This window comes from Hesperophylax consimilis, chromosome 3 (genome assembly GCF_061612785.1).
Source record: "Hesperophylax consimilis isolate HC1 chromosome 3, BYU_Hcon_1.0, whole genome shotgun sequence".
In the NCBI taxonomy this organism is placed as follows: domain Eukaryota; kingdom Metazoa; phylum Arthropoda; class Insecta; order Trichoptera; family Limnephilidae; genus Hesperophylax; species Hesperophylax consimilis.
In genome coordinates this window covers 43,568,029-43,581,881 of record NC_142838.1, presented here as the reverse complement: position 1 = coordinate 43,581,881, position 13,853 = coordinate 43,568,029, and the positions used below count along the sequence as shown (strand labels likewise).

The following is a 13,853-nucleotide window of genomic DNA, read 5'->3' as shown; positions in this document are numbered from 1 at the left end:
CACCCCGCTCGCCATACATTCCCAATGAGAAAACCGCACCTGTAGAAACGCTGCGTCTGCCTACTGTCAACCAGTACTAGTCGTCAGTACTCTTTAAGCTACTCGCTCTCAGATACTTACGACTTGTATTTCATTCTCTTTTTAACGGTAATGAATAAATACTCTAATATTTACATCAACTTTATTTCATCAAAAGTACTATATACATTCAGGGTCGTTAAACAAAAACATTTTTACGTCGAATTAAGAAATTCTAGGTAGAATCTTCACTTTAATGGGGTCCCTGTTTCTCAGTACTAGATCGGAGAAAAAAACAATATCTTCTGGTTTGGTGACTGGCTCCAGTCGGTAGTTCCGCAATATGGATGACACGATTGACTTCAATTCGTACATTGCGAATTTCTGACCTGAAAATGAAGAGAAAAGATATTATAGTAGCTTTCGTATGACTTTGCCTTACGTTCTTATGCATCTGAAAAATAATATAGTAGCAAACCTACATAAATATCTTTACAGGATTACTTTGAGCGTTTTTCGTTTCATTACAGGGGTATAACGTTTTCAGTTTAATACGATAACGTTGTTGTATATTTTTACAGACGGAACCTGCTAACACCTTTCTCAGTTTTCTTCAATACTGGTTAATCATTATTAGCATCCATTAAAATGTTTGTTATTTCGTTACGTACTCAAAATATGCTGAATAATATTAATCTTTGGGCGCTCAGGTTGCTTAAAATGAATACATTACCAATACAGTTCCTTGGTCCTGCACTGAACGGAATGTAGGCAAAAGGATTTCTCTTTGAACTATTTTCTGGAGTAAACCTTTCTGGTATAAACTTTTCTGGGTCTGGATATATTGCAGGATCTCTGTGCAAATCAAATATGTGGATATGGCAACTTGTTCCCGCTGGTACGATGTAATTGGCTGAAACAAATTTGGCCATTTAAATACATAATACGTACGTATAGAGAGTGTAACAGAACCTACACGCCACCGGTTAGGACTAAAACATTTCGTCATCCAACTATCCAATTAGAGCTGGGTCTATCGATCGTTTTACACGACCCGGGTAGCTCGCGACTCACTAGCGTCGTGAGCGGGTCGCGTCGTGAGCGATCATTCACGACGAGAGTGGATAGATTTTTATTTTATTTATTTATTTGAGGAACATAAACAGTCTTAGTAATACAATATACATAAGAGGATAACAAAAAAACAGACCAATTATTAATGTTCACAAATAGATATTCAGAAACATAAAACTAACCTGTAAACTAGAATATTTAATAAAAATAGGAAAAAAGACAGAATAAAGCAGCAAATAAGCAAAATAATAATACGAATGTAAATTCAACAAACGATAAACCTATAATATGCCTACCATAAACAGCAATAAATAAAAGTGATTATAACTATACTTAAATAGACTTGGGTTGGAACGGGAAAGGGGAGGAGAGGGATAAGGAAAAGTTGCCACGCAAGTAAAATTAAAATATTAGGTACAATCAATTTAACAGTCGTGAATATGAGTTAGAATGTGATACAATGAAATTCTGTAGTGATAGTAACTAGCAGTAAATATGTCAGCACGAGTGTCTATATTTGCAAATTTATTATTATAGTAGTTACATGTCCTTTGCATAAATTCATTTTGATTGGAATTGGTATTGCATCTATCAATGTAGAAAAGGGTATTTTGTCTGCTGTATCGAATTGGCGCATGGAAATTTGTTTTGTTCAGCAACTCCGGGCAGTTAACTTTGGAGTTAATAATTTTATACAAGAGCATCTGATCAGCGACAATCCTCCTGTTGAGTAGTTTCGTGATTCGAAAATGTTTCTCGATTTCGTCGTAAAAGTTGTTTATGTTAAATGATTTAAAATTGAGGAATTTGAGAAATCGTTCCTGAACTCTTAGATCTAGAACATTTCGTCAGCCAACTAAGTATCCGATGTTACGGGGAAGAGACGGCTCGTACCACCTGGTACAACTACCATTACGCTGCTGGTAAAAATCTGTCAGGTACAACCTGTTACACCCTGTTTACGTGTACATTGTAGGTACATAACTTAACAATTTTTTTCAATTTTTTTTTTGATATTATATTTCAGATACAGCAATTGTCTATGTTGTTTATTGTCTGTGTTATTTAAGTACCTATTTGATTTATTTAATGATCCTATCAGAGGCATTAAAACAAACTCCCGAGTCCCCGGAAAGGCTATTACCCGACAATTGGTGAAAAAGATGTTGCAAATGCTTTGGAATTTGAATCGGTACATCGTTATTCAGATTTGTTTGATTTGTTTCTAAACAGATAAAAAATAACTATTGGGTATACAGAGGTATCCGGTAGTAAAGTCTAGTAACTTCGGGAGGTACTACATGCAACACTAAATAGGTGAAAATGTATTGTTTTTTTCGTACAAAAATATTTTTCCATTGAAGCGTACGTACATTTTTTCGTGAAAACTACCTTAAGAGGAAGCTACAAGCCAAAAATGTGTATATTCTTGGTATTCCTTATATCGTCATGCGTAGGCATTCAAATCACTTGGCAAACGGAGTCGAGAAAAGCTCGATTTCAATCGTAAAAGTGGTTTTTCTTTATTTTGTAAACAATTTGATAAGAAAGCAAAAAAGTTAATCAAAGTAAATTGTCACAGATAATCTCAGCCATAATATTTTAGTTTTTAAAGTTGCTTATTTTGTGCGGTCATTCATTTCTATTGAATAAATACGTTTTTTTAGTAATTTACATTTGTATTTTATATTCAGTAAATAAAACGTTTATTTGAATTTGACTCAAGGGAAACGATTGTAAAAACTTCAATTTATCTAAAGCATATTTTTTATAAGATTATTTGAAAATAGAGATTAAGCATTTAGCTTCGCATTTTACACATTTGAATTTATTTGACACCATTATGTAGATCTCCCGAAGTTACTGCACCTTACTGTCTAGCATCTAATCTAGCCAATAATCAACAGAAGTTTTCGCCGAAGTACCTACCTCTTTCGTACATTTTTGTCTAATATAACTTTTTGATTTATTACTTCACTTTCACTTACGCATCTGAACTTGTTCATTGAGTTCTCGAGAGATGAATGCAACACTCGGGTAAAGTCGAAGTGTTTCTTTCAAGCACAATTCTAAATATCGCATCTTATTGAAATCTTCTACGGTCGGGGTCTGTTTATTATTTTCAAATATTTCATCCAACTCGGCTACAATACGCTCCTAGAATAACAAACATATTACCAGTCAATTAAAAAAAATCTTCAATACTAAAATATACTACTTATTAATCTAAATCGTAGGATTAAATTTTTTCCTACCTGTATTGGTATGTTATTTGCCAAAGACATCAAGCAGAAAGTAATTGCCATTCTTGTTGTGTCATGACCCTAAAATGAGAAAAACTTATTTATCGATCTATAATTTATTATGATTGATCAAAAACATCCAGATTACAAATTATTTCAGAGTTAAATATGTGTGGAAATATGGTAATGATAAAAGTGACATGATAGACATGTTACTCATTATTATAGATATGTGTGGAAGTATGGTAATGATGAAAGTAACACGATAGGCTTGTTACTCATTATTATAAATATGTGTGGAAGTATGGTAGTGATAAAAGTAACACGATAGACATGTTATTCATTATTATAAATATGTGTAGAAGTATGGTAGTGATAAAAGTAACACGATAGGCTTGTTATGCATTATTATAAATATGTGTGGAAGTATAGTAGTGATAAAAGTAACACGATAGGCTTGTTATGCATTATTATAAATATGTGTGGAAGTATGGTAGTGATAAAAGTAACACGATAGGCTTGTTATGCATTATTATAAATATGTGTGGAAGTATGGTAGTGATAAAAGTAACACGATAAGCAAGTTATGCATTATTATAAATATGTGTGGAAGTATGATAATGATGAAAGTAAAACGATAGACATGCTTTTCATTATTATAAATATGTGTGGAAGTATGGTAGTGATAAAAGTAACACGACAGGCATGTTATGCATTATTATAAATATGTGTGGAAGTATGGTAATGATGAAAGTAACACGATATGCAAGTGACTTGTTACTATAAATATGTATGGAAGTATGGTAATGATGTAAGTGACATGATAGGCATGTTACTCATTATTATAAATATGTGTGGAAGTATGGTAATGATGAAAGTAACACGATATGCAAGTGACTTGTTACTATAAATATGTATGGAAGTATGGTAATGATGTAAGTGACATGATAGGCATGTTAATCATTATTATAAATATGTGTGGAAGTATGATAATGATGTAAGTGACATGATAGGCATGTTAATCATTATTATAAATATGTGTGGAAGTATGTTAATGATGAAAGTAACACGATATGCAAGTTACTTGTTACTATAAATATGTATGGAAGTATGGTAATGATGAAAGTGACATGATAGGCATATTACTCATTATTATAAATATGTGTGGAAGTATGGTAATGATGAAAGTAACACGATATGCAAGTGACTTGTTACTATAAATATGTATGGAAGTATGGTAATGATGTAAGTGACATGATAGGCATGTTACTCATTATTATAAATATGTGTGGAAGTATGGTAATGATGAAAGTAACATGATATGCAAGTGACTTGTTACTATAAATATGTATGGAAGTATGGTAATGATGTAAGTGACATGATAGGCATGTTACTCATTATTATAAATATGTGTGGAAGTATGGTAATGATGAAAGTAACACGATATGCAAGTGACTTGTTACTATAAATATGTATGGAAGTATGGTAATGATGTAAGTGACATGATAGGCATGTTAATCATTATTATAAATATGTGTGGAAGTATGATAATGATGTAAGTGACATGATAGGCATGTTAATCATTATTATAAATATGTGTGGAAGTATGTTAATGATGAAAGTAACACGATATGCAAGTTACTTGTTACTATAAATATGTATGGAAGTATGGTAATGATGAAAGTGACATGATAGGCATATTACTCATTATTATAAATATGTGTGGAAGTATGGTAATGATGAAAGTAACACGATATGCAAGTTACTTGTTACTATAAATATGTATGGAAGTATGGTAATGATGAAAGTGACATGATAGGCATGTTACTCATTATTATAAATATGTGTGGAAGTATGGTAATGATAAAAGTAACTCGATGGATATGTTACTCATTATTATAAAAAGTAAGTCTTATAAATAACGAAGCGGATGTTAAGAATTTGAATATTTCTTATTGAAATTTACAGAATGTTCTAAAGAAAACATTTTTATATATGGTATACCATTATTTATTATTCGCAAACGAAATGAAGAACAGTTTGGAAGAAAAGCTAGTTATATATAAAACTCACTTCGAACATAAATGTATCAACTTCTTCTCTGATTCCATGTTCATCAATCTCCCCTTTGGATTCAGCAGATAATAATAAGTCCAAAAACGCCAGTCTCCTCTTAATGCTCTTCATGTACGCATCGTTTTCTATGTTATCTCTAATGGAAGAGGAAGAAATTTTGCCACACGCATTGTTTCTCGTCGTTTTCTTATAATATCCAAGGTAAATGTATGTAGCGTGGACAATAACCGTTTTTGTTTTCGTCCCATGGAACTGCATTGAAATATTGAATTAACGTAATACCAAATTCTGACCAATCTGTAAGTCGTTATCTTTCCCATTTCATGTATTGCGTTTTCATACTTTTTAAATGTTGAAGTCTCACTTGATTCCAATTGCGTACCCATGGCGGTCTCTATAGGAACAAAAGGTAACAAAACAACAATTTTTTAGTTGATGGATTTCTAGTTGTTGTTCAATCAAGACATAACCCTTTAAATGCCTAAATATTTAAAAATAACAGCAAGTTATCATTTCTGTCGTTTACTTCTAAAATAACAAATGTCAGGTTATCAAATTTCACGAAGCACATATACAGGTTGGTTTCATCTTTTCTTAACCTTTTAATCCCAGTCTGCCATATTACATGATATATGGGTAAGGACCAAATTCTTTGCAACGTTGCACAACGGAAAACAAAATGGAAATGTTAACATTTAAATCCCGGTCTGCCATATTTCATGATGTATGGGTAAGGACCAAATTCTTTGCAACGTTGCACAACGGAAAACACAATGGAACATATCACCATAAAAAGTAGAAAAATAGAGACAATAATTTAATTAACATTTTTTGCTCCAAATAATGTCGAGAATTACTGGTTAAAGTAAGTCAAGTTCGTCCCTTACCACCATGAATACAAATATTACATTAAAGAGAAGATGAACAGTAAAAATAATAATTGAAATCAAATAAAATGAATAAATAACACGTTTTAATTTTAAGAAAAGCAAGATTCTAATGTAACAATGATCCTCGAAAATCGAAAATTCCTTTCTCGAAATCAAAGATTCTTTTAGAATTCTGAAAATAACCCAATTTTGAAGCAAAATTCGCAAAAAAAAACTGTAAACTTACATTAGCTCTTTTTGAAGCAAGCCACAGAAATATATTTCGTACTTGATTTTAAATTAGTAAGGAAATCATTTCAACAGGATCTAAAGTGAAACCCTGTGAAAAACCAACTCGAAAATTAATTTAAAATGTCTTTATCAATGTATAGAAAAAATGAAAGTATCAAATACCGAACTTACCACAGATGGAGTTTATGGTGAATTGTGAAATAAAAGGAGCTATGTCTGTTTCTGATTTTCCGATTTCTCCTTTCAAGGCTTGCACAATATTCACACATTGTTCATTAAAGGTGTCACAAAATTGACGCAAAATGTTAAAATGAAAAGCTGGAGTAAGAATTTTTCGCCTTTTGTGCCATTTGTCTCCTGAAATATTTTAAATAAATTATTTATTTGTCCAAACTAGTGTATCTGTTATAATAAGTATGAACGTTGTACTGGTGTATCTTTTTAAAATTATGATACATACTTGGATAGTTACATAAAATATTGAAAACTGTATAAAAATATTGTAATAAATGTACCTACGTAATTAAAAAAAAAATCTCACAAAGGCGAAGCATGAGTGTGGTTATTATATTTATTTTTATCTTATTTCCATGGTTTATAAATTTAAAAGAGTTACTGTACAGATGCAATAAAAGAAACTAAAGCATGAAATATTTAAGAGGTTTAAAATAACACAAAAATAAGGTAAATACTAGTTTTTAAAGAAGACATCTTAAAAAGTGAATTAGCAGACAAAGCATAACAAACCATAAAATTTATCCGCTGTTTTGTATGTATGTGAAATAATAAAAAAAATCTGTCTATGGATATAAATATTACAGATAGCTTTGCTAAAACTTATACGAAAAAAATCTGTCGTAATAAGTATGAATAGAAGAAAATAACGTATAAAATTACCTTTGCTAGTTAAAAGTCCTTCGTTCAGCCACGGCTCTAAGAAATCATATAAAATACTTTTCTGTATGTGCTTCTGGCTGGTTAGGATTACCTGAAAAATACACAAATGTCACACAAAACTAACAATAATTTACCTACACAAGTTGATTCTGATGACTGAGTTTTTTGAAGTGAAACTTCTTTACGCGCGTCATGCATTTTCGAGGACCGGAGTAAAACCGACTCATGACCGTCACGAAAAACCGTGATCATTTCGCTATAGGAGCCTAGCTAATATTATGTACCTAGTTTAGGTCACTCTCCAAACTCAGCTTCGCGGTCTAGAGGCAGAGCGCCCGACTGTCGTCGTGAAGAACCGAGGTTCGATCCCCGCTTTAACTATTTTTTTTTTCTTTTTGTGATTTTTTTAATACAAGGAAAAGTGATAAAATGCTCTCGTGCTGCGACTTTGTCAGGCAAACATATAAGAAGATATCTACATGATTTGTAATAATGTAGTAAAAAATTACATAAATTTGTTAATTTTAACCGAGAGTCTCCCGAAATGTCTAAATCCATTTAGTGAGACTCTAGACCGGCAGGTGTTCACTCGAGTAATTGGCTAGAAGTAACGGTCGGTACCTATATGATATTTTCGTCGAAATATAGCTTACAAATCGAGCCGGTAGAGTCGCTCGGTATTTTGATTAATTATTTTTATTTTGAATCATTAAAATTACTAATCAAGGCCGATAACGCGACTTGCGTGATAAGTTTTTTTAGTAAAAAACACAGCCGAGTGTTAAGTGAGTTTTTCAAAATTTAGAAATGTTTTTCAAATTCAGACTCCATACGGGTATGAGACTGTTAAAACACGATAGATCTTTTCCAAAACGGACAAATATACGGAAATATTTTGAAAAACGACAGATATGACTTCACACTGCCGATATATCTTCGATTCGACCCTATATAAAGCGCTAACGAGACGTTATGTGATATTATTCATTTGCCGTGTTTGAAAATGAAAATTTGCGGGGGACAAGTCAATTGAGGAGTACACATTGTATACGCGGTTCTCGTCGCGCGAGATACCTCTCCTCGCGGTCTAGAGGCAGAGCGTTCGGCACTCGTTATGCAGGACCCGGGTTCGAATCCCATATTTTTATAACTTTTATTTTTTTTTATCACTTGCTACTTATAAATATGTCAATATTATGAATCTAGTTAAACGTTCATTTGTTAAAAACACGCCTACAAATAAATTTATGCTTTTTAAAACTATAATGTACAGCATTCCGAATAATAATAATATGAAATGAAAAGAGAGAGAGGAGAATACTAAAAGTTTCACTTCCGTCGATTATTAAATTTTAACGTGGTTGCGATATACAGTGAAACCTCTATCTATTGGTTTTAAAGGGACCTATTGAAATAAACGATGAATGCGGGAAAACAATGAATGCGGGATTAAGAAGACAAAACACAAGGAGATACGATCCAGTAAAGATACCGTCCTCCCAATCTGCATAACCATTGGTAGATTAAAATTATAAGAAGAAAATAAGTTTTATATGTAAATAAATGTATTTATTTAAAAAAATACAAAGCTAAACAGAACCAAAATTTGTTTAAAGTTTATTGCATTGTAAATACATAATCTTTCATGGACATTTGTTTTTTTACTGTTTTATTTCCGCAAGTCGATAGTATATTTTCAGCTTTGCAAATGATATTTTTTTCGGCATCAGATATTGAGTATGCGTAGTAGAAAGTTTTCAATCTTTCAAAGAGTGTGCATGCTTCTGAGAATGAAGGTACAGGCAGCGGCTCCTCTTCATGAATATCGACCTCTTCTGTTGTCTCCGTCAATCTTGCGTCACACACGCTTTCGATAGTTTCTATCCCACACGTTGGAATATTGTCGTCGAAAGTAACAAAATTGTTAAAATTTGTTTGAGTATCTAATCTAAGCCAATCATCTTCAGAAAACTCAACGTGTTCTAGTTGTTCATCTAAAGATTCTGACACTCTATTGTAACCGCATTTGTTGAAACAGTTTACAACTGTTGTCTGTTTGACCTGACGCCAAGCAGTCAATGTGAAATGCAACGCTTGTAGAATGTCAATCTTTAAAGTTGCCTTATTTACTGAAGTGCCCGAATCCATCAAACACACAGCCTTCTGCACAAGTTGTTTCCGATAAAATCCTTTGAAACATTTGATAATTCCCATATCTAATGGTTGCAAAACATATCTAATGGTTTGCAGGATAAAAAATAACTTTTACATTTTTCAAAAATGTCGTCTCAGTTGGGTGCGCTGCACAGTTGTCTATGAACAATAAAATGTTTCGTTAAAAACTGACGACAACTAGCAACTGACGGCGGCGACAAACTGTTATTCTTTCTCTTTCTCTATGAGAAGTTTCGCGCATCGTAACGAGTGCCGTCTGGCGCCGTTTCAACACAGACAAAATATGTCAAATACGCGACGTAATTCCTACGGTGAATGCGGGAAAATGGTGGACATAGAAACGATCGATGCGATCTATTTTTGTATGAAATGAATTCGGACTAGAAGAAATAAATGATACATCCGGGAAAACGATTATTCGAGGAACGATAGATAGAGGTTTCACTGTAATTAACTTATTTCAGAATTCAACACTACAACACAGCGTCCATCGTACACGGGGATATCTAAACATAGTATGTTAGACTTTTCAGGGAATCTTTCAAATTATAGACGTGTGCTGAAATGGTGAACTTGATTAACGGAGGGTATTTAAAGCCACATTGCTTTCGAGTTAAAACAGGTATATTATTACATTGTGATGGTGGCAGGAGTTTTTCATATGTTGTCGGGTTATTGCTAACCTGTGAATTTTGTCTTTCTTTATTTAAAAAAGTAATAATAAATTCAAATGGTTTTAAGGATAATAATAATTGGATAACTTTAAAGTGCCGTTACTGTAAAAAATCACCTCAAGGAATCTTACCTCTGCATCATCTGCTTTACAAATGTTCAAATGGCGTAGCCATAAGGTCTCCATACAATATACCCCATCAAACTTTTTTGCCCATATTCTTCCTTCCCTGAAAAGAAACTCTAAAAAAAGTACACAAGAATTAATCGATGATGGAACAAAATTTTAAAAAGTACACTAGAATTAATCGAAGTTGGAATGAATTTTTAAAAAGTACACAAGAATTAATCGAATATGGAACATAATTAAAAAAGTAAACAAGAATTAATCATAGATGGAACAAAATTTAAAAAATGTAAACAAGAATTTAATGGAAGTTGGAACAAAATTAAAAAAAAGTACACAAGAATTAATCGAAGATGGAAGAAAATTTAAAAAAAAATTAACAAAAATTAATCGAAGACGGAACAAAATTTTTAAAAAAGTACACAAGAATTAATCGACTATGGAACAAAATCAGAATGAATTTAAGGTACCAAATTAATAAAAATTCAAATTTGGTCTCTTTCTAGTACAGTCTCGTTCAGAAACTCATTTCATGCCAAAAGTGGAGATACACATACACAGATGAACTGCAATACTGTGCATCTCCCTCTTAACCCTAACCTAATCCAACAGATAAAGCGTATGTGGGGATCGGTTAAATGAGGTAACGAGAAAAGCAACGCTCACTATTGTACAATTCGATCAATGAGGATGTCCATAACTAAGCCCGTCGTCCCACGGGTCGGTAATCGACATAATATGAGTGCTCTGATACCCTGCGCAGAAAACTATGTTTGTAATAGTAAGGTATCGGTCTGCAGCGCACTTCAGCGTTTTACAGCATTCGGTTTATGTCGATTACAGTTCGTTGTTTACAATGTACACGTTGTAAATTAATATAAATAATCTCGCTGTAATACTTAATTAATTAATAATTACCTGGTTCCAGTAAAATATTTCCTAGTATAGGAATTCGCTTTGGACCAGGAATTTTCGCAAATAGTTTGGCTTCTTCAGAGTAATAAAGATAACGATATAGTGCTAACAAACACACAAGAACTGCTCCTAAGATAAAACCCAACATTTTCCTTATGAAGAAGTTGAACTTGAACTGGCCAAGGCAAGGGCGTTACGGAAACTCAATCCTGCCTTGCGAAATCCAATATTATATTACATGGATAAATAATTATTATAAATATCAAAGATACTTTAACCGTGCATTATAATGTCGTCGTTCAGCGGGTATTAAATACAGCGTAAATGTGTGCCGTGTTTAAATAAATATACAGCATCCATAATTCTTGGTAACGGCATTCGGGGTGTTATTGAAAATAGAAAATGATTGCAAATCAAATGACATATAAGCCTTGTTTTAAACGAGTAGATGTAAAAAAACAAACCCTTTTAAGTAGACACATATTATTATTATTATTATGCATTTACATAATAACTGTAAATAATAAATAAAAATAACGTAATGCATTATATAAACAAGCATTTTTTATTAATGAAAAAAAAATGTTAATAACTATTATTTTTTTGAAATGTAATTTACTAAACTTTTTTTTTAATTTACTAAACTTTAACTGGAACTCAAACTTATTTCGAGGGCCTCAGCACGGTTAAGCACTTAGTGAGGCCCACGTTATTCCATATCCTTACAGAAGACATACATTATATGGAAGATATGGAACGACGAAGAAATGCAATCAATATAGGGCTGGAATGCTCTCAAAGCGGATCTACCATTGTAGCGAAGAGAGTTAGAAGTTAGCTCTTTAAGACGTGCTGCACTGCTTTGTAAAGATTTTAACTGTGGACAGAATATCCAGTAGCGCTAAGGGACAAGCTCAGGGTGTGCTATAACAACGCATACAGGCAACTTATGCAACATCCAAGGTTCTGTAGAGCCTCCACGATGTTCACAGAAGGGAGGGTGCACTCATTCCCCGCCTTACTTCGTCACCGACTAGCCAGCTTCAGGGGCAGGATACGACCACCAATAAACATCATCGTCGTGGCTGCTTCCGAGAGCTCAGCTGAGATGCAGACGGTGTAGCGACTACCAAGATGGACGATCCTTTAATTTCTTTTGAATTTTACTTATTTATATGCTGTTATCATTAGGTATCCAACTATTATGTGTTTTTAATGTTATTATTTTTCTAGTGATAGTTGTATATATATCATGTAATATGGCAGACTGGGATTTTACTATTCTCGCAATCCTGCTGGATTAAAAACTTAAATAAAATAAATAATGTTATTGCATCAATAAAAAAAAAGATATCTATAATTTTATATATAAATGTTTAGTATATATATAAACTGCAATAAAATCCTGAAGTCTGGCCATGATGAACGGTACCCGTGTATCCAACGAAACACACAATCTCATCAAATTGAAGTAAAACTAGGAGGAACACGTTGAAGAAATTAAAAAAATATATAAATTGATCCATATTTTTTTTATCTTGGTGACACTACACTTTGAGAATCAATTATCAGAGGTCTCGGAGCATAACATGCAACGCTTATTATTAATAATAATAACACAGTTTATGCAAGATATCCGGGGGTAAAGTGCACTAACTTGGGAGGTGATTCTGCATGATGTTAGAAGTAATATTTAATGATAAATTTAATTATAAATCATGTATACTCACCTCCTGAAGTTAATTCACTAAACTACCCGACACCCCCAAAATAAGGAATAACAAAGAGAGCACAAATCTTCGGAATAATTTCGTACCCTCATGACCTTAGGGCGGGACTAGAGAATTTTGAGTAAATCCATTTGTAGTCAAAATTTCTCTTGATTTTGTAATTTTTCTCCATTCCCTGAAAAAAAAATTGACCCCTAGATCTAGGGATATTTCCCTAGACGTAGCGTTAATACTCGGACATCTTGTATTAATAATACGACGCGATTAATTCAGTTTCGCAAACGCGAAATCCGGTGAAGTTTTGTCAGTGTACAGTGTATTATAGTCCGAAAAAAAAAATGATTACGTTAAAGATTACGCAATAGGATCGTATTAAATAAAGTATTAGTACTAGTAGTAGTTGGATTGGTTATTATATATACAAACAGTACTATATACGAATTGAGATTTTTACGGCCAAAAGTATTATTGGGTTACTATGCCGTGTTGTGCTTCCTCCTTATTTAGCCAACGTTTCGGACAGCATCAGGGTCCATTATCTGCCTGATGGTGGACACTGTAACGTTTGGGCATGACCTATATTATGAGATTATATCTCTCGTGTTTGACTAGCATAATGCAGAAAGACATGTTAAAAGTATTATTGGGTTACTATGCCGTGTTGTGCTTCCTCCTTATTTAGCCAACGTTTTGGACAGCATCAGGGTCCATTATCTGCCTGATGGTGGACACTGTAACGTTTGGGCATGACCTATATTATAAGATTATATCTCTCGTGTGTGACTAGCATAATGCAGAAAGACAT

General features: G+C 32.9%; 1 protein-coding gene across 1 annotated transcript; it reads right to left on the bottom strand.

Annotated features, from left to right (window-relative positions):
- Positions 1-243: 243 nt before the first annotated feature.
- On the bottom strand, positions 244-10,463 carry LOC149425574 (cytochrome P450 4C1-like). The gene is made up of 9 exons (XM_089650795.1): positions 10,410-10,463; positions 7,430-7,520; positions 6,704-6,889; positions 5,578-5,805; positions 5,409-5,545; positions 3,348-3,416; positions 3,081-3,249; positions 752-931; positions 244-407 (listed from the first exon to the last, which is right to left on the bottom strand). The coding sequence occupies exons 1-9, from the start codon at positions 10,461-10,463 to the stop codon at positions 244-246; spliced, it is 1,278 nt and encodes a 425-aa protein (XP_089506921.1).
- Positions 10,464-13,853: the final 3,390 nt, after the last annotated feature.